The sequence below is a fragment of the Pelophylax lessonae genome, assembly GCF_965119305.1.
Source record: "Pelophylax lessonae genome assembly, chromosome: 10".
Classification (NCBI taxonomy): Eukaryota; Metazoa; Chordata; class Amphibia; order Anura; family Ranidae; genus Pelophylax; species Pelophylax lessonae.
This window is the reverse complement of record NC_138777.1, coordinates 154,381,608-154,407,935: the sequence shown is the minus strand read 5'-3', so window position 1 is coordinate 154,407,935 and position 26,328 is coordinate 154,381,608. Positions and strand designations below refer to the sequence as shown.

The 26,328-nt window shown below is 44.3% G+C and overlaps 1 protein-coding gene across 1 annotated transcript in view; it reads left to right on the top strand.

The window, feature by feature from the left end:
- The window catches only part of PC (pyruvate carboxylase), a 674,712-nt gene that overhangs the window by 541,606 nt on the left and 106,778 nt on the right, over nucleotides 1-26,328 (top strand). The window contains exon 11 of the mRNA XM_082271181.1: nucleotides 5,411-5,555. Within this exon, the coding sequence (XP_082127307.1) occupies nucleotides 5,411-5,555 (145 nt within the window). The remainder of the gene's footprint in view (nucleotides 1-5,410; nucleotides 5,556-26,328) is intronic.

Below are 26,328 nucleotides of genomic sequence, written 5' to 3'. Positions count from 1 at the left end.
ATACTGTTTCTAGGCTCATGGTAAGCAAAAAGTCTTTTGACCCTTACTGGAGTGCTTCCCGCTCTAAGACCGTTCCTATTCAGCCAACAGGTCTTTGCAGATCTGTTTTCTGTGAGAGTGATGAGTGAGCCTAATGCTGGCCATACACATTTAGAAAATTGTTTGTCAAAAACAGTCGGAATTTATCACTGGTGTATGTCCCTAGATCCTATTTCAAAAAGATAGAGGGGCTGTTTAGTTACTTTTTATGGTCCTCAGCGAATCCCAGATTGGGAATGCGGGTCCTGCAAGAACCCATGCGTCAGGGGGGACTTGTGCTCCTGGACCTTCACAAATATTTCTTAGCAGGTCAGATGGTTTATGCTCGTAGATGGCTCCTTAGGGATGATGGAGACGCGGCCAATGTTTTAGAAGCTGCGTTGGTGGGTTCATATGAGGGACTTCATAATTTACTGTTTAGGGGGCCTCGGGGTAGTAATGTGCTAACAAACTCCATAAAAGTCACTATTAAGGCGTGGGACCAGGTTCAACTCCTTATGCAACCAGAGGGTGGTGGGCTTTCTCCTGCTGCACCGCTCTGGTTTAATCCAAATCTCCCTCAATTTGTCACTATACCGGACCCTGGTGTGTGGGCGGAAAAGGGTATTAAACAGCTGAAGGATATTGTGGGAGGAGGGCGGCTACTCACTTTTGATTAATTGAAATTCAAATTTCAACTTCATAACTGGTATTTTTTTTTCGCTATCTGCAGCTGCGGCATGCCTTTCACTCTAAATTTGGAGGCGCTTCAGTACTGTTACTGGCTTCTGACCTGGAGCAGTTACTGGCCTCGTAAAATCTGCCTAAAGCATTATCTACTGTTTATAAGGAGTTGTTTACCAATCTCCCCAGGACAATTACTAAAAGTGATGGGTTTCCCTTGTACCAGAGTTACAGAATGAGGATTGGGACGATATGTGGGATCAGCCCTTTAAATGCTTGGTGTTATCCAGGGACCGCCTTATACAATACAAGATTCTACATCAGGTATATTCTATGCCTGCCAGGATTGCTTTGATGTATGCTTCGGGATTTGTGGAGTGCTGGCTGTGCCTGTGTAACGTGAGAATTACCTACCCCGTGAGAAAAACCTACTCTCGTCCCTTCCTGAGAGAAACAGCTGAGCAGCGCAGCAGTGCGCATGCTCACAGCCCCGGATAACTAATGGAGCAGCTGAGAATCAGACTAGTGCGCATGCGCACTAGTATGAAACGAGCACGGTGTCCGTGAAAAAAACCTACCTACGCGGGGGTTACATTAAAACAGCTGTGCTGCAATATCACTCATCTCCGCTCCTATCACTGTCACTTCCCTGCTCTCGGCTAGTAAATATAAAAGCGGCTGTCGGCTCCGTGATTTATGTTTTCATACAGCCGCCGCCGCTTTTATATTTACTATCGGAGATGAGGGAAGTGACAGGGACAGGAGCGGGGATGACTCATATTGCAGCACAGCTGTTTTAATGTAACTGCTCGTGTTACATACAGTGCCGTGAACCGGAAGTGACGAGGGTAGGTTTTTCTCACGGGTAGGTAATTCTCACGGAACACCGGCATGCTCTGGCGGTCTTCGGGCATGTTTTTTGGCACTGTTTGCTCATACAGAGGTTCTGGCAAGGGGTGGTTGGGACTCTTGAAGGTGCCGTTGTCACCGAGTGGATGTATGTTGGGTTTGGTGGGAGGAACTGGCACCCCTGTGACCACAAAGGACCTTGCTGTCATTTACTCTGTTCTATGCGCGTAAGGCTATTCTTCTCCATTGGAGGAAGGCTAAAGCGCCATCAGTAGAGTACTGGAAATATCTTATGAACAAGATGTTACCCTTCTACAAAGCAACGTATCTGAATAGAGGATGTGTTAAGAAGTTTCAGAAAGTATGGCAGGGTTGGACTGAGAGCTCATCCACCCTTCTTTGAGGTGGCTGTGGCCTGCCGCCAGAGAGGGCGGCGGCCCTCCTCGGGGGTGGCTCGTAGTCACCTAATATGTGGCGTAATGTTTATTGTACTTTATGTAAAGTAGATGCTGAGTAGAGGTACAGTGGTGGGGGGGCTGCTTCATGATCCTTAGTTGGACACTGTATGGAGAGACACCGCCATGCTGCCTGTCTCCTGAAAATACTCCTTCGCACTTTTTTTTATGGATATTCACACTTGGACACTGCACTGGGGTTGGGGGGTTGGAATTGTTTTTGTTTTCTTGTTTTTGTGTTTTCTTTTGTACTTGTGTGTTTGCAAACTCAATAAAAATAATTAAAAAAAAACAAAAAAGTCGGAATTTAAAAAATCTGTTGCACATGCATGCGATAACACCATCATTGTATCAATAGATGTAGCCCAATTATCGAGATATTATCGATCAGTAACAACATAAAAGTACATTTTCCTTGATCAATTATACGATCAATGATGTAACGAATTGTTGACCTTTGTAAATTCTCCCATTGAAACACGTCAATTGTTTCATTTAAAGAAAATCCAACATAGTGGTTCCTTTTTTTGCATTAAAATTGCCATATTGAGAATAGAAATTAGCCCACTAACATTTAGAAAGTTGAATGATCGAGCATATCGAATGCTTTTTCGAACAATTTTCTATTAAACAGCAGAGAAATGGATTTTACGATAAGTCAAAAATCCAATTTTTCCATACTAATAGTTTGTCACTGCATGATTTTGGAATATCCAAAGAAGAGACCACATCCAGAATAATCAGAAAGCATGTTATATGCCATGAAATGCATAGCACATAGGTACTGCCATTCTACCACAATGAAACAGCCTATGTATTCACAAGAGAGAAGCAGAAATTAACTGCAACATTATCGCTGACAAAGAGATATAGATTACTTGACAGTTATGATCAGTTGCTAGAAGGAGACAAAATTATTTTTAAGGATAACAAATATAGGATCCTTCTTGCCAAGCTAGTTTTATTTCCTGCCTTCCTCCATTTGCCTGAAATAATCTCCTTTTCGCTCAGTAATCTGAGCGTTTTAAAATTCTTCCTGCGTATTGTACTACTACTGTATACCCTTTTTGGCTCCATATGTGTAGTCTGGCAGACTTGAATTTCTAGCCTCTATGTTGCCTAGTTTTAGTACAGTATGTTGAACGCTATGAGTAGTGATGTAGTGCTGACTTATTGATTCACCCAGCCACTGAAGGAGATGTTTTAAGGGTTTCCCAAGCCATTGCATTGTCATTGTGACATTGTCTTTGGGTACTAGTACAAATATTTTAATGTTAAATGCATTATATGGTTAGGGTGGTGTTTTATGGACTATGACTGCTTGTCAATTTTGATTCAGTAAAACTCTTGCATGTTGGGCCCATTCATGTCCAAATGTGTGAGTTACCACGTGTGTTGCATGCACATGGAACAGTGTAAATTGAGCCTTCATATCCCCTCTCAAGCGTCTCTTCTGCAGGGAGAATATGTTTTTTTTTTTTTTACATGTAGTGCGTTCCTCATAACTTAGGTCCTCCTATTAGCTTTGTTGCCCTTCCCTGGACTCTCTTCAGTTCCAGCACATTTTTCCTGTGAACTGGTGACAATACCCAGATGGCATACTAAAGATGTGGCCAGACTAGAGTTTTTGTAAAGTGGTAGAATTATAGTTTTATCTCTTGAGTAAATAACCTTTTTAATGCATGCTGATATTTTGTCTGTTTTGCGCTTGTGCAGCTTGGTATTGCATGCCGGTGATCTGCTAGAACCCCTGGATTATTTTATCTCCCTCTAGCGAGTAACTCGTATTCATATTTTTAGCCCCCCAAGTGCATTACATTTTTCAACATTAAACCTCACTTTTATTGAGGTTTTGTGTAAAGTTTATATATCCTGTTGTGAAGTTATTGCCCTGCTTAGCTTTGTATCATCAGCAGACATTGAGTTTGAGCTATTTATGCCAACCTCTAAATCATTTGTGGATAAATTAAACATAATTGGGCCAGGACAGAGTCTTGGGGGACCCTGCTTACCACTGCAGAGCATTCTGAGTACAGGCTATTTATCCATCACCCTATGGATGTGCCTCCATAACCAAGGTACGTGCTCTAAAGTCCATGCCAAATGTCCTCAGCTTCTAATTGAAGTATTTATGGGGAACTGTATTGAATGCTTTTGCAAAATTCAGGTACACCATGTCCACAGGCCTTTTTTTTTATATAGATGACAGCTCCCTTGCTCGTCAAATGTTAATCTGGCAAGAACGATTTTTCATTAATCTGTGCTGTATACTACTAACGATACGATTTTCATCAGCAAAATCCTGGATAAAGTCCCTTACCATTACCTCCAATAGCTTACATACTATTGATGTTAAACTGACTGGCTTATATTTTCCAGGTATATATTTCTGGGGTCACTTTTGAGGACTCGTTTTAGGGCCAGCTTTGTGTGTCCATTGACACACAGAGCTTGGCTCGGTCCCACTTGCTGCTTCTGCCTCGCTGGATGTGATTGACAACAGCAGGAGCCAATGGTTTCCGCTGTTGTGTCTGAGCCAATGAGGAGTGAGATACCTGAGAGAGCCACTGCTCCTGTGCACATAGCTGGATGAAGATAAGGCTCAGGTAATAAGGGGAGCCTCATACTAAAGATTCATTTCTTTTATGCAGAGAATGCATTAAGATAAAAAACCCTCGTCCTTTAGAACCAATTTAATCGTTTAGTTACTTGTTAGATGCCAGTAAAGATGTCATGATATTGTCTCAAAGCATTCAGTGGTAGTCACCTTGATCTACATTGCACATGAGCATATTCTGAAATGGTATTGGCACTATTCCAGAATTTACATATAAAAACATGCATGAAACAACCATATTTTTAATTATTATGTATGTTTTATTTAGCACAGTCAGCAATTACAAGCCAGATTTTTCTTAAGACCCTCTCTTATTCACCCCTTTTGCTATTTTATTTGTTCCAGTCTGATCATCATGGCTCTAATTAGCAGGTCTTTGAGCAACCAGAGTTATACAGTAAGCAGTTCCCTGGAGTCGCAGAAATGGGACACTGGCGTCATCCTGTGTGCAGTTGACTTATCTTTTTTTTTCCTTTCTTATCCTTGCTCGTTCAAACCATATTTTTGCCTTTAGATTATATTTTACTGAATCTTACAAAACATTTATTACTGTTGGATGATATCCTTGGTTGTTTGTAACTTAATGGGGAAATAACTGTTCTCAGAGGCCCATTAGAGCTAATCAGATATCTTCCAGGTTTGTGCAGTTTACAGATACCTTTTCTTTGAGATCGTCTGCACAGCGGCCATTTTAACATATTCTGAAAGACCTTATTGTGCATGTGTAGGTAATATTGTATATGCTACTATTCACTTATTTTTTTTCTGTCTTTTTTTTTCTCTGTAGACAAATATTCCTTTCTTACAAAATGTTCTAAACAACGACCAATTCCTTCATGGTACAGTGGACACTCAGTTTATTGATGAAAACCCTGACCTCTTCAACTTGAGGCCTGTACAGAACAGAGCACAAAAGCTGCTGCACTACTTGGGTAAATCAATTCTACTATTTATTCTCTTTTCTATTATGTAATCTAATAGTGCAGTAAGACTACATTTGGATAAGCGTTAGCACAAGTTAGTGCATTGTAGTTAGATCAAGAGGACATGCTAGCAATCTACTTCTAGTTCAAGTAGTACTTGCTTAAGTTCTCAAGTTAACCTTTTACAAAGTATAAAGCAACTCCACCCAGAATTTTCCATAGACCTAACAATTGCATGCGATGCCGTTGTGCAGCTTCTAGAGAAAGCATAAGACTTTCTTGTATCAAAAGATTAATTGACTAAAGCGTGAGACATTTATTTATGCATCACCTTAAAACAAAGCCTGGGTAAGAAAGAATCTTGAAAGTTCAGTTCACTATTTGACACCAATTCACAGTAGGGATGTTGCAGAAATTAGTAAGGGGGGTGGAGGACCGCTTAATCATCGTTGCCTATTTTTAATCTTTATGCTGCGAGCATTAGTAAAAAGATAGGAAATTCGATTATATTTACATGCTTTAAACTTTTTTCTCTTTCGTTCATTGATGGACATGGCTCCTGATCTTCTTAACCAATGGGTTATACTGCCCCCTACAGAATTAGGGCACTAGGCAGAAAAAAAAAAGACTGACTACGCCTATGGTCAGAATACTCCCCCCCTCTCTGCAATAGGTACTCTAGTTCCTTGGTCCTGGCAATATTTTTCCCTTTAGATGGATTTTTCTATTTTATCTTTTTTTTTTTCCTCAGAGACCTACAATCAACTGCCGGACTGGTTGACGGGCTGAATATTCTAGATCCAGTGGTCAACCCAGTTTCTCTAGCGCTCATCGACAGACGTAGTCCTCGGTGATACACCACCTTCGGGTTATGTTACCTCCGCAGGAGCAGGACTAGACAGGAAATTAAAAAGCTCTGGCCACACCCTAGGGGCAGTCCCAGAGGGTATATCCTCTCTCTCTCTGCCTCAGCAAATCAGTTATTTTCTGTCTAGTTAGGAGTAAGGACCTAGACACCTTGCTGGGATCTTAGGTCCTGGCAAGATTTTTTTCTTAAAAAGATTTTTTAGACAGCTTTTTTCTCCAGTGTTCCTGTGAGATCTTCAAGCAAGAAAGCTGAACTGGGCGACGGGCTGGATGTTGAGATCCGGTGGTCACCCCAGTTCAGCCTACGAGCGCGTGCAGGCCATAGCTCCGCGCTGGGTCGGCCGCGACAAAGTCCCATTAAAGGACTGCCCACGCGAGTTAAACGTCTCGCCGAAACGCCAAAGACCATGAGTCACGGCGTCCGTATCGGTCGACAGCCCTCCCGCCCCGGTGGAGAGGGGTACTGTCAGGAGTTGGTGCCCGCCTGGTTCCGGTATGGTGAGTAGTATGTTCCCCCTTTTTCCCTGACGGGTTTTGTGGTGAACGCGGGCCCCTCTCTGTATGGTAAGAAAGAGTCCTTTCTATCCTATAACATGTCACAAATCCTCCTACTTTGAGTGTGATTTATGTGTGCAAAAGCCAGGAGGCTTGGCTTGGGAGCTAACAATCTATTGTATACATGTTTTAAAGATGTAATCTGTGGCATTCTGGGAATCTTATGGGTTAAGTATAAGCTACCTACCAGTCAGAAGCCACGGACATGTAGACTGCCTTCCAAATCAGATCTCCAGCTAATAGCAGGCCTCCCGAACGGCCACGCGGTCCGCCAGGGCCGGTACCGCCAACCACGCCATATCCCCATGCAGAGAGAGTGTTGTGTGCCCTGCAGCACACCGCTATTCAGTTTAGGCCGCCGCCATTTTTTTTGCTGGATCGCACAAGCCGCCATTTTGGCATAGCCTCGTGTCTCCAGCATGGGGGCGGCCATGTTTGAGGTGATCCTACACCTCGTGGAGCTTGGGGGAGGCGCCGGAAGGCGTGCAGAGGGGCGGAGCCGCCTCCTTTCTTCCTGGGCAGCCAGCCAAGAGACTTCCTGTTTGTCGAGACAGCGCTGTAAGCTGTTGCAGTTTAACTCTGAGCATCAAGTGGTGAGCCTGGGGGTCTATCTCTCTCTCTCTCGATCGATAGGGATCCCTAAGCAGGTAACACTAAGGGGCTTTTTGTGGCGCTGGGGGTCAGAAAAGAAAAAAAAAAAAAAAAAAAATTTTTTTCTTTACTTTTGAATTATATTATCCAGGAAGTAACTGGAGTTATTATGGACCCTGCCACACATATTCCCCCACCTTTTTCCCTCGAGGGGGCCTCGGGACCCGCCGGTGCACAGAGTATAGAGTCATTTACAGCAATTTTGGAGTCTATGGTGGCTCGGGTGGAGGCGGCCTGTCAGGGACGGGGGTCTAGGAAGCGACCCCCGCCTACCCCTATACCATCTGACACCTCTGACTCAGATTCAGAGATGGTCACGGCAGTTGCAGGTTCCTCTGCAAGGGCTGTTATCCCAGGTAAAGCCCCCTCAGACAGTGAGGAGGACGCTTCTTCTCTTGCTATAATTCAGGAAGAAGCATTGGTGGACGCACTAGTTGTGGCAGTGCAAGAAACCTTAAAACTTGAGGCTTTACCGGCAGAGGCAACTGAAACAGAGAGGCCTTTTGGGACTAATAAGCCCATCAAGACGGCGAAGGCTTTTCCTGTACCTAAATGTTTTGGTAATCAGATTAAAGGAGAATGGGAGCATTCTAAACGTACCTTTACTATTTCCAAGCGTATTGCTAGACGCTATCCGTTTGAGGAATCCATCATTAAGAAATGGACGGTACCACTAGTCGTGGATCCGCCTATTTCCAGGCTGAATAAAGCCACGGTTATTCCAGTGGAGGACACTTCGTCCTTTAAGGATCCGGTGGATCGAAAGATAGAAGCAGAGTCCCGCACTATCTTTTCTCTGATAGGGTCAGCATTTAGACCAGTAATCGTTATTGGTCTAGTTTCCCAGACACTTACGGAATGGGCGAAAATGGTACGCCAAGATCTTAGGGGAAAAGATATTCCCCAGGAGACATCTGATTTGATGGAACAGATCATACAAGGGCTACGGTTTATCTGTGACGCAGCCTTGGACACTACTCCCCTATTAGGGCATGCATCTAAGTTAGCAGTGATCCTCAGACGTGTGCTGTGGTTAAAATGCTGGTCAGCTGACCTAGGTTCCAAAAAGACCTTGACCAATCTCCCCTTTCAGGGGAATCGTCTATTTGGAGCCAACCTAGATGAAATCATTAAGGATGCCACTGGGGGCAAGAGCACTTTTTTGCCACAGGCTGCAAAAGCTAAGGGACCTCGCAACAAGCGAGGACCTTTCTTTACCGCCCATAAAGGGCGCCCGGCTGGTACTAGCGGGAAAGGCAAGACTCCTCCAGGAGGGTTCAAGAAGGGGACCTACCCAGCCAAACCCGAAGCAAAGGAGTACACAGCCTGAAGGTGCGCCCCCACCCGGTTTCAGGGTGGGGGGACGTTTTCACCGGTATTCAGGACATTAGATCGAGCATCAACCACTACTACCGGTGCGATTCTTCCCTTCCAACATTTAAGTACCACAGGAAGCGGTAGTTACCGTTCCCTGAAAAGATCTTTTCCTTTACCTTTTCCTAAGATTAGTCCCGATACCTCACAGGAATCGGATCTGGTTGACCAGATAGGCCAAGTAGCCTCTAGTCGGGTGACTTCGGTCCCTGAGGTTCAACCAGAAAAGATCACCCTTCCTGATAGCAATCAGGTATCTGATAAATGTGTGGGAACAGAAAACGACCAGACTTTCTCGGATGGTCGGGGCCAGATACCTCTAGGGACGCCTGGTTCAGATCCAATCAGCGCCAGTGGTCCTAGAAATTCTAGGCTGGCCTCCTCAAGCCGGCCTGGCCGACTTGGACATGTTAGTCGCAGACGTTCCGTGGGAACTTCGTCTCAGGGAGTGTCTGTGGTCTCAAGGACCAATTTACCTTCGTGCTTTACAGTCGCTGGTTTTAATGGCCTGGCCATTGAGACCCAAGTACTGAAGGACAGAGGTTTGTCTACTTCAGTCATTCCTACCCTTATTAAAGCAAGGAAAGCGACTTCCAGCAAAGTCTATTATCACACATGGAAGACTTATATTGCGTGGTGCGAATCTTTAGGATTTCCTCCACGTACCTATTCGGTGACTCGAATATTGGCCTTTTTGCAAGTTTCAGCATTAGCAATCTTCTTTCAGAAGCCTTTAGCTACCAGATCCTTGGTGCGGAATTTCATCCAGGGGGTGCGGCACCTGGCTCCTCCAGTCCGCGCGCCCTTACCGCCCTGGGATCTTAATTTGGTTTTGTCGGTTCTACAGAAACCTCCCTTTGAAAACTTCAGGGAGATTCCCTTGCTTACTCTATCCCAGAAGGTGGCCTTCTTGGTGGCTATTACTTCTGCTCGCAGGGTGTCAGAACTGGCTGCATTATCATGCCAGTCACCATACCTAGTGATTCATAGGGATAAGGTAGTACTTCATCCTAAGCCATCTTTTCTTCCCAAGGTGGTTTCAGATTTTCATCTGAATGAAGATATTGTACTACCTTCCTTGTGTCCTCAGCCCAAGCATCATTGGGAACATGCGTTGCATTCCTTAGATGTGGTTCGGGCAATCAGGGTATACCTGAAAGCTACGGAATCATTCCGTAAGACGGATTCACTTTTTGTGATCACGGATGGCCCCAGAAAGGGTTTGCCTGCATCTGCCGCGACCATTGCCAAATGGATTAGACAAACGGTGGTACAGGCTTATTCTATTAAGGGTCAGAGTCCTCCGTTCCCTGTTAGGGCGCACTCCACTCGAGCGCTCAGTACTTCCTGGGCCTTTCGCCATCAGGCGTCAGTGGTCCAGGTATGTAAGGCGGCCACCTGGTCGTCGGTACATACCTTTACAAAATTCTATAAAATTGATGTGACGGCATCGGCGGATGCCTCATTTGGCCGCAAGGTTTTGCAGGCCGCAATTTGAGGAGACCGGTGGTCTACCTCGAGGGTTTTTTTCTGTTTGAAAAAAAAAAAAAAAAAATTGTTTTCTCTTTTTTTGGTTGAGTCTCATCATTAAGGATGAGCATTGTAAACTTCTAGTTTGCACCGGTTGGGCCTTCTAGATTGGGATTGTTTTCCATTTTCCCACCCCTCAGTTGTGATACTGCTCTGGGACGTCCCGAAGGTGGTGTATCACCGAGGACTACGTCTGTCGATGAGCGCTAGAGAAAAATGGATTTTTGTAAAATCTTACCGTAAAATCCTTTTCTCTTAGCTCATCGACAGACGTAGTCCCCGCCCCTCTGTTTTGGAGTTGGGTTGGGTTAAATTCTCTAAGCACTGCTTTTTCACATAACTGATTTGCTGAGGCAGAGAGAGAGAGGATATACCCTCTGGGACTGCCCCTAGGGTGTGGCCAGAGCTTTTTAATTTCCTGTCTAGTCCTGCTCCTGCGGAGGTAACATAACCCGAAGGTGGTGTATCACCGAGGACTACGTCTGTCGATGAGCTAAGAGAAAAGGATTTTACGGTAAGATTTTACAAAAATCCATTTTTAGCCAGTGAGCGCATGCAGACCTCAGTTCCGCGCTAGGTCGGCCATGACATAGCCCTACCAGATGGGGGCTGGCCTGCGATTTAAACGCCTTGCGAGGTCGCATACGACGGGTTTCGGCCTGCTCCGTAGGATTCCTCCTGGCCGACAGCCCCCCACTTCGATGGAGAGGAAGTTCTGTCTGGAGCTTTGCCCGTCTGATTCCCGGTATGGTGAGTAGCTGTCCCCCCTCTCCCCCTGGAGGGTTTTGGGGTGGAACATGGGCCCCTCCATGGGCACGACCGAACCCTCGGGTTCCCCTCCTTCCCATTAGGCACCCTACTCCCTTCTGGGTCCCTGTGGGTCATCTAGCGACCGGTTTGTGTGGCCAGCGCAGTGTTTTGCACTTTTTGTGGGGGTCCCCCTAGTTGCTCATGGAGTCCTTAGAGCATGTTTCCCCACCTGACCCCCTCTCAGAGGCTGTGGGGCCCTACAGGTCCAAACCATATATTAAAGCTTTAATGGCGGTTCTAGAGTCCTTTGTCTCCCAGGTGAAAGTGGCTTTTGGGTGGCGGGCTAGCGAAAAACACCCCCCCACCTTCCCCTGCCTCTTCTGTATCAGATCCTGAATCTGATTCGGTCACGGCTCACCCTGCGGGGTCCGCGACCACGCGCCCTGACTTCTCAGATAGTGAGGATGATTCCTCCACTCCTGTAGCTGCGCACGAAAAGGCGCTGGTGGACGCACTGATTGTGTCTGTGCATGATATTTTAAAAATGGAGGATGACGCTGAAGCTGTAACGGAGGCACCGGTTCCCTTTTGGCACTCACTAGCCGTCTAGAGTAGTGAAGGTGTTTCCCTTCCCTTCCTATTTTGACTGGATTGTCGCAAAAGAGTGGGGACCTCCAAAACGTCCCCCTGGGGTCCCTAAGCAATTTGCAATATGGTACCCCTTTGAGGAGTCCCTTCTTAAATAGTGGACTGTTCCACTGGTGGTGGACCCCCCGGTTTCCAGGTTGAACAAGGCAACCATGATTCTAATTGAAGAGTCTCCGGTCTTTAAGGATCCGGCTGACTGGAAGGTGGAAGCTATGGCCCACAATATGTTCATGGTTGCTTGTTCAGCACTTGGGCCAGTATTCACCATTGCCCTGGTGTCGCAAACTCTGACCAAGTGGGCTAAAATTTTACGGCGTGACTTGGAGGGAGAGCAGGTACCCCCCTGCCTTTGCTGAGCTGGCGACTAATTGGTTCAGGGGCTGCAGTTTATCTGTGATGCCTCTTTGGATGTGGCTCCCCTGATTGCCAGACTGTCTTTTTTTTGGCAGTGGTCCTTAGGCGTGTTTCATCCTTCAGCGTCGGTCGACAAGGGATCAATGCCTTTCAAAGCCTCCTCGGGAGGATCCAAGTGACCTTGGTCTGGCAAGTCGAGAGCGGGATTCGCCAGACCCGTGGACAAGGCTCCTTCACCATAAAGGTGTGCCCTTACCCATACCTGGGGTGGGGGGATGTCTTTGCTGTTTCCTGGACCCATGGACTTCCTTGGTGCAAGACAAGTTGGTCCACAAAGTCATATGGTCCGGCTACAAGATCAAGTTTCACTCTTACCCTCCGGAAAGGTTCTTCATTCCAATGTGAGCCTGTCCCTGGACCGTTTACATGCTGTCTTTGGGGAGGAGCAAGACCTGGTTCTTCAAGGGGTGATTGTCCCAGTTCCGACCTTGAAACGTTTTCAGGGGTTTTATTCAAACCTTTTTACAGTCCCCAAGAAAGAGGGCAAGGTGTGTCCTACCCTGGACCTCAAGGCACTGAATTGCTTTGTGCGGATATAGAAGTTCAGAAGGGAGTCCATTCGTACAGTGGTGGCATACCTGTATCAGGGGGAATTCCTTGCCTCTATCAACATCAATGATGCTTACCTTCACATTCTAATATGGGTCGGTCACCAGCGATTCCTTCAATTGCCGTGGGAGAGGAGCATTATCAGTTTGTGCCATTATCCTTTGGTCTCGCCTCCACTCCTCAAGGCTTCACAAAAGTAATGGCTCCCGGTGCTGTTACATCAGCAGAGGATTGCAGAATTGGGCTACCTGGAAGACCTTCTTCTGTGTGTGGACCATCTGCTGCTCTGGTGGACATTGTGGCTATCACTATATAGACTCTGGGGGAGTTCAGCTGGCTTATGAATTATCAGAAGTCTTCTCTGGTTCCTTCCACAAAGCTGGACTATGTGGGTCTGACTCTGGACTCGGCTCTAACCAATGTGTTCCTTCCTCTGGACCAACTCCAGAAACTGCATGCTGCAATTCATCTTCTACTGTCCAGCAGATAGTCATCCCTCCAGACTTACATGCGGGTGCTGGGCCTGATGGTTTCTAGCTTCGAGGCGATCCCATTTGTGCAGTTCCATACAGGGTCCCTGCAAAGGGAGATCTTGGACAAATGTCTGAAGTCTCTTGACTATCAGATCTGGCTGAGCAGGGACACAAAACGGTCCCTGGTCTGGTGGCTTCTCTCTCCAGCTCTTTGCCAGGGCAAATCCTTTCTCCCCTTGTAGTATACAGTGGTCACCACGAATACCAGTCTGGCTGGGTGGGGAGGTCTCCTGGGCCGGAGCTCCGTTCAGGGTGTATGAACGCTGGAAGAGTCCAAACTACCGATAAATGTCCTGGAGCTCAGAGCGATCAGGCTGTGCCTGGATCACTGGACAGATCCTTATCAGGGGTGTCAAGTGCTATTTCAATCTGACAACACCACGGCCGTGGCTTATATTAATCACCAGGGGTGCATAAGAAGTGTTTTGGCAGCTCTGGGCTTCGTTCAGGCTCTCTCCGCCATACACATTCCAGGGGTGTAAAATTGGCAGGCGGATTATCTCATTCGGCAGGCGTTCGACTAAGGGGAGTGGTCCTTTCACCCTTATGTGTTTCATCAGTTGTGTCCCCGGTGGGGCACCCCTGAGGTGGATCTGTTGGAATTTTGGCTGAACAGAAAGGGTCAAAGCTTTGTGGCACAGTCACGGGATTCTCTGGCGGATGCCACAGATGCGCTGGTGGCCTCGTGGGGCCAGTATCATCCAAGTTATGCCTTCCCCCCTCAAGCTTCTGCCGAAACTCTTGTGCAGAATCGAGACAGAAGTGATTCTGGTCATTTTAGTGGCTCCGGACTGGCCTTGCCTGTCTTGGTACTCTGACCTGGTGCAGCTGGTCGCTAACGTCCCTTGGAGACTGCCTCTCAGGGAAGATCTGCTGTCCCAAGGGCTGATCTTCCAACCTATTTTACAGTCGCTGGCTTTGACGGCTTGGCTGTTGAAACCAAGGTGCTAAAGGTTTGTCTGAGTCAGTGATTCCAACGCTGCTGAAAGCCAGGAAGTCTACCTCTAGGAAGATTTATCATTGTATGTGAAAAACTTACATTTCGTGGTGTAAGTCTCTTGGGGTTCACCCTCGCATTTTCTCTGTGGCTCGGGTCTTGACCTTCCTTCAACAGGGGATTGAGCAAAAACTGGCTTTGAGTACCATGAAGGGCCGGTTGTTGGCCTTGGTGGTCTTCTTTCAATGACCTTTGACCACGCATTCCCTGGTGCATACCTTTCTTCAGGGGGTTCGACACTTGGCTCCTCCAGTGCGGTCTCCATTGCCACTTTAGGACCTCAACTTGGTGCTCTCAGTTTTTCAGAAGCCTCCCTTTGAAAATTTTCAGATTTCCCTGCTTACACTGTCCCAGAAGGTGGCCTTTTTGGTGGCAATCACTTCTGCGTGCAGGGTGTCGGAACTGGCGACGTTATCTTGTCGCTCACCTTATTTGGTGCTCAACAGAGATAAGGTGGTTCTTTGCCCTTGTCTGTCATTCCTTCCACAGATTGTCTCTGATTTCCTTTGAATGAAGACATTGTGTTGCCTTCCCTGTGTCCCAGGCTGAAAACCATCCTAGAGAAGTGGCGTTACATGCCTTGGATGTGGTTCAGGCAATCCGGGTGCACCTGGCAGCTACTGAGTCTTTTAGGAAGTCAGACTCACTATTTGTGCTCACGGATGGGCCTCGGAAAGGACTGGCCAATTCTTCTGTGACCATTTCCAGATGGATCAGACAGATGGTGAATCAGGCCTATTCCATCAAGGGTCAGGTTCCTCCTTTCCCTGTCAAGGTGCACTTGGGCCTTCCATCATCAGGCGTAGTGATGCAGGTTTGCAAGATGGCCACCTGGTTATCAGTGCACACTTTTACAAAATTCTATGTGTTGGCATCTGCGAATGCTTCTTTTGGCCACAAGGTTTTGCAGGCTGCTGTTTAGAGGGCCTGTTCCCTCTTTGGGGGTGTAAAGTTTTCATGTGGGCTCTAGTTGTTTTTTTGGTTGAACTTTTGTTACCTTGTTGACTACGGTTTAGCTTTGGGAATTTTTTTTTGCTGTTTCCACCCCTCATGTTTGAAACTGCTTTGGGAGGTCCCAATGGTTAAGAAGGGTCAGGAGCTGTGTCCGTCAATGAACGAAAGAGAAAATGAGATTTTTGACTTACTGTAAAATCAATTTCGCTGATGATCATTGACGGACACAGCTCCCACCCCTCTGTGGAGTTGTAATTCTTCTGACACTGCTTGTAACAAAACTGAGTACCTATAGCAGAGAGGGGGAGTACACCTCCTGGGACTCTGGGACTGCCCATAGGCGTAGGCAGTCTTTTTTTTCTGCCTAGTGTCCTACTCCTGTAGGGGGCAGTATAACCCAATGGTTAAGAAGATCAGAAGCTATGTCCGTCAATGAACATCAGGGAAATGGATTTTATGGCAAGTCAAATTTTTTTTTACATTTCTTCAGTTATTTCCTGCTTTTTATGCCTAGGCAAAGGATGTCATAAATCCCAGGAGCATAGGTGTGCGCAGCCTATTGCATTAGGGTGTGCACCCCAAAGTTTAAATACACATGCATGTGTTTGCCTACATGTATATGGCCCCGGTACATTACTCTCCCTGCTGGCAAAGTGAAATAGAAGTGTGTGGCACTTCTCTTATGGCAGAGCAGGTCCGAGGGAGATCTTTCCCATCTCCTCACTGGCAAACAGAGCGATAATGCTAATGTGCCCTAGGTGATTAGGGTGTGCCCAGGCACACCCGGCACACCCTGTGCGCACGCCTATGCCCTGGAGTCTTCAAGAGGGGTTTTCTCAGCTAAGCACACCCTCTAGCCTGCATGCCCGAGCTAAGCACAGATGGATTCCATGAAGTAAATGCTACATGGATCATCTGCCCTTACTCAAGATGGTTATGTCCAGAAATGCTAGGGGGTGTGTATCAAAGTGATTTCTGAACAAAATAAAGCATGAAAAAGTGGATGGATGGAGGAGTTTGCCTTGCATAATAAAAACAAATTAAATAGCATTTTTGGTGCTCAGATACTGTATAGTTCTGCTTTAAGCCGGAATATGATCACCCATAAATGGTCTGTATAGTAATCTAGTTGAAAATTTGCCACCTCGGCGCTAGAAACTTTTGCCACTTTTATGACTAGGCATTATTTTTCTATTTAGCACTGTGCTACTTTAACTGGTAATTGTGCGGTCATGCAGCGCTGTACCCAAATAAAGCTTATCTAACTTTTTTTTTTACACCAATAGAGCTTTCTTTTGGTAATATTTCATCACCACTGGGTTTTCTATTTTTTATTATAAAAATGAACATATTGAAAATAACTATATTTTTTACTTTCTGCCATAAAACGTATTGAATAAAAAACATTTAAAAAAATCAAATTTCTTCATAAATTTTAGCAAAACTTTCTGCTACATGTCTTTGGATTAGAAAAAAAAAAAAATCCCAATAAGTGTATATTGGTTTGTGTGAAAATGTATAAACTATGGTATAAATGCTTACATTTTTTTTTTTTTTTACTACAAATGGCAGTGATCAGCAAACAGTTTACTGTAGAGCACAGAGCCAGGAAACGTTAGAATAATGCAGATGCTCTGTCCCATATCCATTGTTTAGTTGGGACAGTTGCTCAGCTACAGGGACTTAAGCGGGGGGCAGTATATGGCGTTAAGAAAGGTGGGATGAATGATGGATGTTATGTTTCACCTCTCATGCATTCATTTGCAGGGAAATAAGGTGGAATCCAGTCCAGGTTTTACAAGCCGCCTTGGCAGGGTTGGTTCCGGATCAGATTTTAAGGTCTACTCTCGACCACCAGCAGGTGGAATAAATAAAGCAGGACTGGAGCAAGAGATTGCTTTTTGGCCTGGGACTCAGGAAGCCATACCTGAGAGAGCTACTGATGTGGAGTTTGCTTTGTGAGAGAAAGGAAAAAGTTTGCATTGAATGTATCCCTGCTATGTATTTGATGATATATATATAAGCCGTTGTATGATATTTTTATCTGCTATTATATATCTATTTATTATGGTTATATGCCTAGCAAAACAATTCCTTATCTTTTATATGTCCATACCTGGATTGTCTGTATTTGTACTATAAATATGTAGATTTTATTTATTTTATTTACGGACTATTGCTGCAGGATTTATTTTTACCGTGCAGCAAAAAATAAATGAATATATTGAAACTACTTTATTTCCATTTGGAGATTTGTAACAGCAACCTACCTCATTTAATGTCCCGCTATCCCCATGCCCCCTTTTTGTATACAATATTAGGGATGGAGATGGTTGCTGTGATGCTTCAGATCATTTCCTATTTATTCTTTACAAAAAGTTTGCATTATCTTTGTTGTTGTGGGAGACTGGGAAAAGCCCTTCACCTGTGAGGAACCTGAAATGTTTAGTTAGTGTCTGGATGTAAGAGCCCATTCACATTAGCGCGACTTGTCAGGCGACTTGTCAGGCGACGCGCTCGGTCGCAGTCCATTGATTAGCACAGGACCCGTTCTAATAGGAGCGACACAAGTCGCCCCGACTTAGAAAAAGGGTCCTGTACTACTTTGGAGCGACCTCGGAGCGACTTGCATAGACTTCCATTATGTGAAGTCTCTGCAAGTCGCGTTGAAGTCGCGGTGCTCGCGACTTCACAGGTCGCCCCCCCAAAGTCGTGTCGCGCTAGTCTGAATGGGCTCTTAAGGATTTATTTTCTGTTTTGTTTGTTTGATTTTTATGAAACCTTTTCAAACAAAACTGGTTCCAAGGTAGATTTTAAGATAACCTGCTGTCTGGACTACCTTTTTCCCAGCAAAGGTTATCCCCATTTGAGCTAACCCCCCACAACTAATGACACTGGCTGGGAAGGGGTTAACATCTTTGCCTAGCAATGTGTAATATGTGCTGTGTTTTAATGAAGATCTCTGTTTCTTCCCCCTTTGCTGGAGGGAAACCAAGAGATTTTTCTCTCTGTACAGAGTCCTGTGTTTGTGGTCGATCAGCAAATCCCGGCCATGAATCATTGGGCGGGACCTGCAGACAGACTCCCACTGTGTACAATCTCAGCATGTGGGGGAGTGAGGCCTAAACCCAGAAACAGGCAGCGACATACCAGTATATTGCTGTGCCTGTATGGCCTGGCCATCCATAGTACATTCCGGGCAGGGGGTCCTAAAGTAGTTAAAGTCAAAAGATAGGCAGGTACTCTCAACACTCAAGGAAAAGAGGTTTAATTTCTGCAGACAGACGACGTTCTTTAAAGTCAGAACTTTTAGCTTGATCTGACCAACTTGGTAGATAGCTTAAAGGAGATGTACAGCCAAAGCTCGTTGGGCTGTACATCTCCAGTGGATCACAGGAGCGCAGTTCGGTCTGCACTCCTGTGACCTGTTTTCAGTAGAGTGCGGTCTCAAGTCTGCTCTCTGCTGACGTCAAAGATGTCGGTCCAGGCACTGCGTCATCACTACCGCAGAGTCGGGATCCACAAGGTGCCTGGACCGACACCTGGCTCAGCCTCTCAGCGAGCTGCTGAGAGCCTGAGTCGGCCGCTCCCTGCCCCTCCACAGCCCAGCGCTCCAATGAGTGAGAAGGGGGCAGAGCGGAGAGCTGCTGACTGACAGTTAGCAGCTCTCTGCTCAGGGAGCTATCAGAACCGAGCGATTGGTGGTGGTCCATCGCTCAGTTCTCAGTGTAGAGGCGCCGGGGGACAGATGCATTAACCTAGGTAAGTATAAATTTGGGAAAAAGAGAAACCCATACTTCTTTTAAATAGTAGGGCCACAGGACCACCTCTTCCTAGCTAAATAAGACAGCCCCTCCTCCACTAAAGTGTTCGAAAACTTAGCCTGTGACTGGTCATTAGGGAGGGAGTCCTGTGCTGATGTGAAGATAAGCCTGGAAAGGAAAATTAGGGTAAGTATCTGATAACAATTTTCTCTTTTTTCTGGCCCTACCTCACATCAGCACACAATTGGATAGAAATAGCTGAATAAATGGGCAGGAAAGGAAAAAAAAAATGACTCTTAAGATCCTGATGGCAAAATTAAAAGATTGTCCACTTTCCTCACATCCTTTAACCTTTGCATGAACACTATTAGCAATTTGGCCATGCGTAAGGAACTGAAGTCTTCCTGCTGTGTAGTCAGTGACTCTCATGTGAATGCTCGGAGGGACTGCCCCCAGTTTTCCTGAAAACTGGTTACCACTTTAGAATTGAGCTTTGGAGATGGACGTAGTATCACTATTTCTGGTAAATAGACATAAAGGGGATGTTTGCAGGAAAGTGCTGCAATCTCCAACATCCTTGTGTCTGAAGCAACTGCTGGAGCAAAGATTGACTGTACTAGTGTTTTCAGAACAAATTTCAAGTCTCATGAAGGGAACAAGGATTTCCTCAGTGGGCATACAGTATATGGATTACTGCCTGCATGAAGCATCTGGTCAATGGCTCTTCCACCCATCTGCAGCCTGAAAAAGAGAATAAAGGCAGAGACCTGTACTTTAATGGAGTTTTATGCCAGACGAACCTCTAGTGCTAAATGTAAAAATGTCCAATATATATTCCTCAGTGAGGTGTCAGTTGATGCTTTTCTGATCTCCAGATAATGTGTGATGAAGGGTGTATATGTGATGCTGTCTGGATGAATGGATGTGCCTCTCTGTCTACATGACTTGTCCTATATTCAGTTGCAAACAATACGCTCATAAATTTTTTTTTTTTTACTAAGCCTAGCCCAGGAGGTGTTTTCTTATACTTGATTGGTTGGTTCATTGAATAATCAACTTGTGTTTACGCAAGCATTACCATCTTTGGCCACTAGGTGTTACTCTAGAACAAGGGGTGTCTATTCTAAAACAATCTTATAAAATAATATGTTGTAGGATTGTTTGATTTCTCACTATAGCAAGTGTGACCATTTAATATTATCTATAATATATAGAATGTTTAGGAGATCTGGTAACTACCAAATAAATGAGCATTATCTTTCTGGTGTAGCAATATTTAACAGTAAAAATTTTTGTTTACCAGGAGATGGAATTCCATATATAGCAATTGAAATACAAAACAATTAGAACCCTTTCAACTATTATTTGAAAACAGTTTTGTCACAATACACATTTCCCTAACAATATTGACTATAAATAAACTGTAGTCATATTAAAACCCTTTTTCTAGCGATGGAATATCTTGCCAGGATAACATATTGTTGTACCATTTCAACATGTATACCTAGTAATACTGTATTATGATTTAAAATCATATTAATATTTCCATGATTATAGTGATTTTGTCAGGTAAAATACTTTATAAACCATTGGCTTGTAAGCAGTCTTTTGGCAGGCATAGGGTCCTTTGCCCTTGCATAGATCTGTTGGTATGTTTTTACAATGTAAGGTCTTTATCTTATGACTTGCAATAGATAATCCATGGAATTAGTTTGTTATATGGCTAGTTTGAGCATATAACTAGTTCCAAAATGTCTCTGTATAACCTCCCATAGAGATCCCTTTGATGAGAGATGTTTGCCTTTCTCAGACCGTAGACAGTGATTGGTCACTGTATAACCAAGCCTGTTTATCTGTTGTGTCCCCAAGTCTACCTGTACACACATAGCGTCTTCACACTCCACATTCTTGTAAACATTGGTCAGTCTGTTTTTTTTATCACACGTGTGTAAATATATTATAAAACTTTGTTTATATCCCCAGTTCTGTAAGCAGGCTTATTTACAGACCCCCAGCAGTTTGAAAATGAAAAAATGTCTGTGTGAGAAACTTACATGACTTGAAATCTGAAAGTAACCTTTTAATATTTAGCGCTGTCTAAAAATTAGACCAGTCAGTATCAAATCCAGAAATCCTATGCCATATTTTTTTTTATTCAATGACGTTTTGACAAGCACTTAAAGTGAAGCTCATTTCAGCAGCAGTCTCTGCTTCTCCCCACTCTCTAACAAATGAAAGGATAAGTTCACTCCTTTCCCTGTCAAGGCTTGCTCCACCGGGGCAATGAGTCTGTCTTTGCCTTTTTGCCATCAGACCTCTGTTTCTCAGATCTATGAGGGCGCAACCTAGTAATTTAAATTGTGTGTATATGTATATATATATATGTACACACACATTTTATTGTCAAAAGTATTGGGACATCTGCCTTTACATACACGTTAACTTTTATGGCATCCCAGTCTTAGTCCATAGGGTTCAATATTGAGTTGGCCCACCCTTTGCAGCTATAACATCTTCAACTCTTCTGGGAAGGCTGTCCACAAGGTTTAGGAATGTTTGACCATTCTTCTAGAAGTGCATTCGTAAGGTCAGGCGCTGATGTTGCTGAGAAGGCCTGGCTCGCAATCTCCACCCTAATTGATCCCAAAGGTGTTCTATCAGGTGGGGGTCAGGACTCTGTGAAGGCCAGTCAAGTTCCTCCACCCCAAACTCACCCCTCCATGTGTTTATGGACCTTGCTTTATGCACTGGTCCAAATCATTTGATGGAGGAGGGATTATGGTGTGGGGTTGCTTTTCAGGGGTTGGGCTTGGCCCCTTAGTTCCAGTGCAGGGAACTCTTAAGGCGTTAGCATACCAAGACATTTTGGACAATTTCATGTTCCCAACTTTGTGGGAACAGTTTGGGGATGGCCCCTCATGTTCTAACATAACTGCGCACCAGTGCATAAAGCAGGAACCATAAAGACATGGATGAGCGAGTTTGGGGTGGAAGAACTTGACTGGCCTTCACAGAGTTCTTATCTCAACCCGATAGAACACCTTTGGGATGAATTAGAGCAGAGACTGCAAGCCAGGCCTTCTCGTCAACATCAGTGCCTGACCTCGCAAATGCACTTCTGTAAGAATGATCAAACATTTCCATAGACACACTCCTAAACCTTGTGGACAGCCTTCCCAGAAGAGTGAGTGCCGGTTCACACTTGTGCGGTTTGCGAGATCGCATGTAATTCGGAGCGCACTGCTCCTTCATTACATGCGATCTCATGTGCGGATGCGAGTTCAGCCATACACTTTGCAGCGAACTCGCACATGAGGCTTTTTTTGAGCCGCATCCGAATCGGATCGCATAGTGGTTCACACTTGTGCGATCCGATTCTGTGCGAATTTGCAGATCGCAGTGCGATATGCGATCGCAACTGGGGGTGTCGTTAACTTTTAATTGACACCCCCTGCGTATCGCATATGACAGTGTGAACTGCCAGATGTGCGGATGCGATGCGGGAACACGCTGCATATTCGCAGCGTTGCCGCATCGCACAAGTGTGAACCGAGCCTTAAAGCTGTTTTATAGCTGCATAGGGTTGGTCAACTCAATATTGAACCCTACGCTAAGACTGGGATGCCATTAAAGTTAATGTGCTTGTAAAGGCAGGTGTCCCAATACTTTTTCACAATATAGTGTATGTATATACAGCATCTCACAAAAGTGAGTACACTCCTCACATTTTTGTAAACATTTTGTTATATCTTTTAATGTGATAACACTGAAGAAATGACACTTTGCTACAATGTAAAGTAGTGAGTGTACAGCTTGTATAACAGTGTAAATTTGCTGTCCCCTCAAAATAACTCAACACTCAGTCATTAATGTCTAAACTGCTGGCAACAAAAGTGAATACACCCCTAAGTGAAAATGTCCAAATTGGGCCTAATGTATCAATATTTTGTGTGGCCACTGTTATTTTGCAGCACTGCCTTAACCCTTTTGGGCATAGAGTTCACTTAGAACTTCACAGGTTGCCACTGGAGTCCTCTTCCACTCCTCCATGGCGACATCAAAGAGCTGGTGGATGTTGGAGACCTTGCGCTCCTCCACCTTTTCATTTGAGGATGCCCCACAGATGCTCAATAGGGTTTAGGTCTGGAGACATGCTTGGCCATTCCATCGACCTTTACCATCAGCTTCTTTAGCAAGGCAGTGGTTTTCTTGGAGGTGTGTTTAGGGTCGTTATCCTGTTGGAATTCTGCCTTGGGGTCCAGTCTCCGAATGGAGGGGATCATGCTCTGCTTCAGTATGTCACAGTACATGTTGGCATTCATGGTTCCCTCAATGAACTGTAGCCACCCAGCAGCCCCAGACCATGACACTCCCACCACCATACTTGACTGGAGGCAAGACACACTTGTCTTTGTACTCCTCACCTGGTTGCCATCACACACGCTTGACACCATCTAAACCAAAGAAGTTCATCTTGGTCTTGTCAGACCACAGAACATGGTTCCAGTAATCCATGTCCTTAGTCTGCTTGTCTTCAGCAGACTGTTTGCGGGCTTTCTTGTGCATCATCTTTAGAAAAGGCTTCCCTCTGGGGCGACAGCCATGCAGACCAATTTGATGCAGTTTTAAGCATATGATCTGAGCACTGACAGGATGACCTCCCACCCCTTCAACCTCTGCAGCAATGCTGGCAGCACTCCTCTGTCTATTTCCCAAAGACAACCTCTGGATATGATGCTGAGCATGTGCACTCAACTTCTTTGGTCGACCATTTTAAGGCCTGTTCTGAGTGGAACCTGTCCTGTTAAACCGCTGTATGGTCTTGGCCACCATGCTGCAGCTCAGTTTCAGGGTCTTGGCAATCTTCTTATAGCCTAGGCCATCTTTATGTAGAGCAACAATTCTTTTTTCAGATCCTCACACAAATGGATATGCCTCTCACACAACAGCAGCCCGGCTCTCTATATCACCCCCTGAACAGTGTTCTAATCAGCACCACTTTTCAGGAAGCAAGATCAACATTGATCTTAAACACTGACCACAGAAAAGTCTGGCCACTTCTTGTGAGTGAAAGCCCCGGGCAATCTGTATCTTCTAGCAATACTTTTTTTAACCCTTGCTGCAGCACTTGACAAAATAAAAAAGAGGCAAATTTGTCACTATATATGCACCCTGATTGCATTGCAGTAAAAACAAGGGGGTTCACTTCTGCTTTAAGGTCCAGGTTTTTGGTTTAGGGGGAGTTTATGGGTTAGAATAAGTGATAAGTACTGTATATACCACAGGTGATAAGTTATTTATAATGGAAAACATGCATTCTGAAGTTTCTTGGTTGCTCAAGCTTGCATACTAAGTACGACCAAATAAAACTTTCATGTTTTTTTTTTTTTTGAAAGGCTGAACTTTATAGGAGGTTGTGGTGCCACCTACCAAGTGGTGAGACAGAGCTGTGTCGATCATAAAACTGGTGAAAGGAAGTACAAATAAGTTAGTTTGACAGCATTCAGAAAAATTATAACCCAACCTATTTATAGGTTGGGTTATCATTTTTATGTATATATACAGTGTTGGGGTAGTTACTCAAAAAATTTAACTAGTTACTAGTTACTTCTGTAAATTGTAATGAGATTACTTTACTAGTTACTGCATTTGAAAAGTAACTTCACAACTTATTACTTTACTTTCCTCTTTCTTAATTGACCGTGTAGAAGAAGATACATGACACTCTTTCTGCATAGAGTTTATTGTATAAACACAAGCTTTGGGAAACATGAGATCAAAACCTGAAAAAACAGAATAAAACATAAAGTGCAACAAAAAGTCATAAACTTCATCCCTCTCTATTCTTCCAAATAACGATTGTTTTGCACGGCTTGGGTAACGCAGGAAAACGCGTTCCTATTGCCTAGTAAAGTAGTGTAGTTACTTCCTATAGCCTAGTAAAAGTAGTGTAGTTACCAATATTAGTATTGTAACTAGTTACATTACTTCGTTAACAAAAAAAGTAATGTAGTTACTGTAATTAGTTACTTTGTAACTAGTTACCCCCAACACTGTGTATGTGTATATATATTAACATATATATTTATATATATATATATATATATATATTAACATATATATATATATATATATATATATACATTAACCTATTTGTTAAACTGTACTATGTTATTCTAACAGCAAACGTGCTGAAAGGAAAATTCTGTACCCACATGAAGTCACTGCATGTAATTTCAAAAGTTAAATGGCTCTACTAGTCTCTTGTGTTATCACTCTACTCCAATTTATAACCACTGCTCTATCTGTCTCTTGTGTCATCATTATGCCTCTATTTAATCATAGCACTGGGTGAGGTTTTTTTGCAATGCTTGTTTGATTCAGCTATTTTTAAAGGTTTGTTTATTGGGCTTTTCAATTGATTATGTTTAATGATTTTCACAGCTTTCCTTTTAAAACATTATCCAGCTTATGGCTTAGCCAAGTTTTTTGAACAATAACAGGCAAAATCCATTTGAAAATCTTTACCCTGTGCTTGGGCACACCATAATGGACAGTTTTACGCTGCCACTTGCAGATGCAGCTGAAGTCAAATAGATTTTTTATGACAAAGTAGCATTTAGGCAAAACTACTTTGTGAGCTAATCATTTTTATTTCACAGTGATCACCAGTTGGAAGACCAGATGCTTTACAACTATTCCTACTGTTGTTAGGGCTGAGGGTTAGTTGATCCAGGCATGATCTTTTTGCTTCCGTCAAAGCTGTTTTTCTCCCCATAGCAGACCGTAGGAATGCAAAAGCAGTTTGATGCAGGTCAGGAGGAGGTCAAAGCACTTAGGAAGTCGGATGGAATTTAAAAGCATGACAAACTAATCAAAATGTACTAGCTATTGAAATTGATTCTAAATGCAAGCTGAATGCATGTGAAACTATGCTATATTTTCCTCATGGGTGTCCATTGAAGTCTATAGAACCAAAAACACACAGGTTGAAAATGCACAGATGTGAACACAACCCATAGGAAGTCATAGTAAATAAACTGTGGTGTTTTTCTGCAAAACTTCTACTCAAGTCACTTTTTTGATAGAGCACTTGTACTTTTACTCAAGTCTGGGTCTCTAGTACTTTATACATCTCTGCAAGAATTCTCCTGATACTGGACTGTGTTGATGCTTTGTGTAACATGTCAAGATAT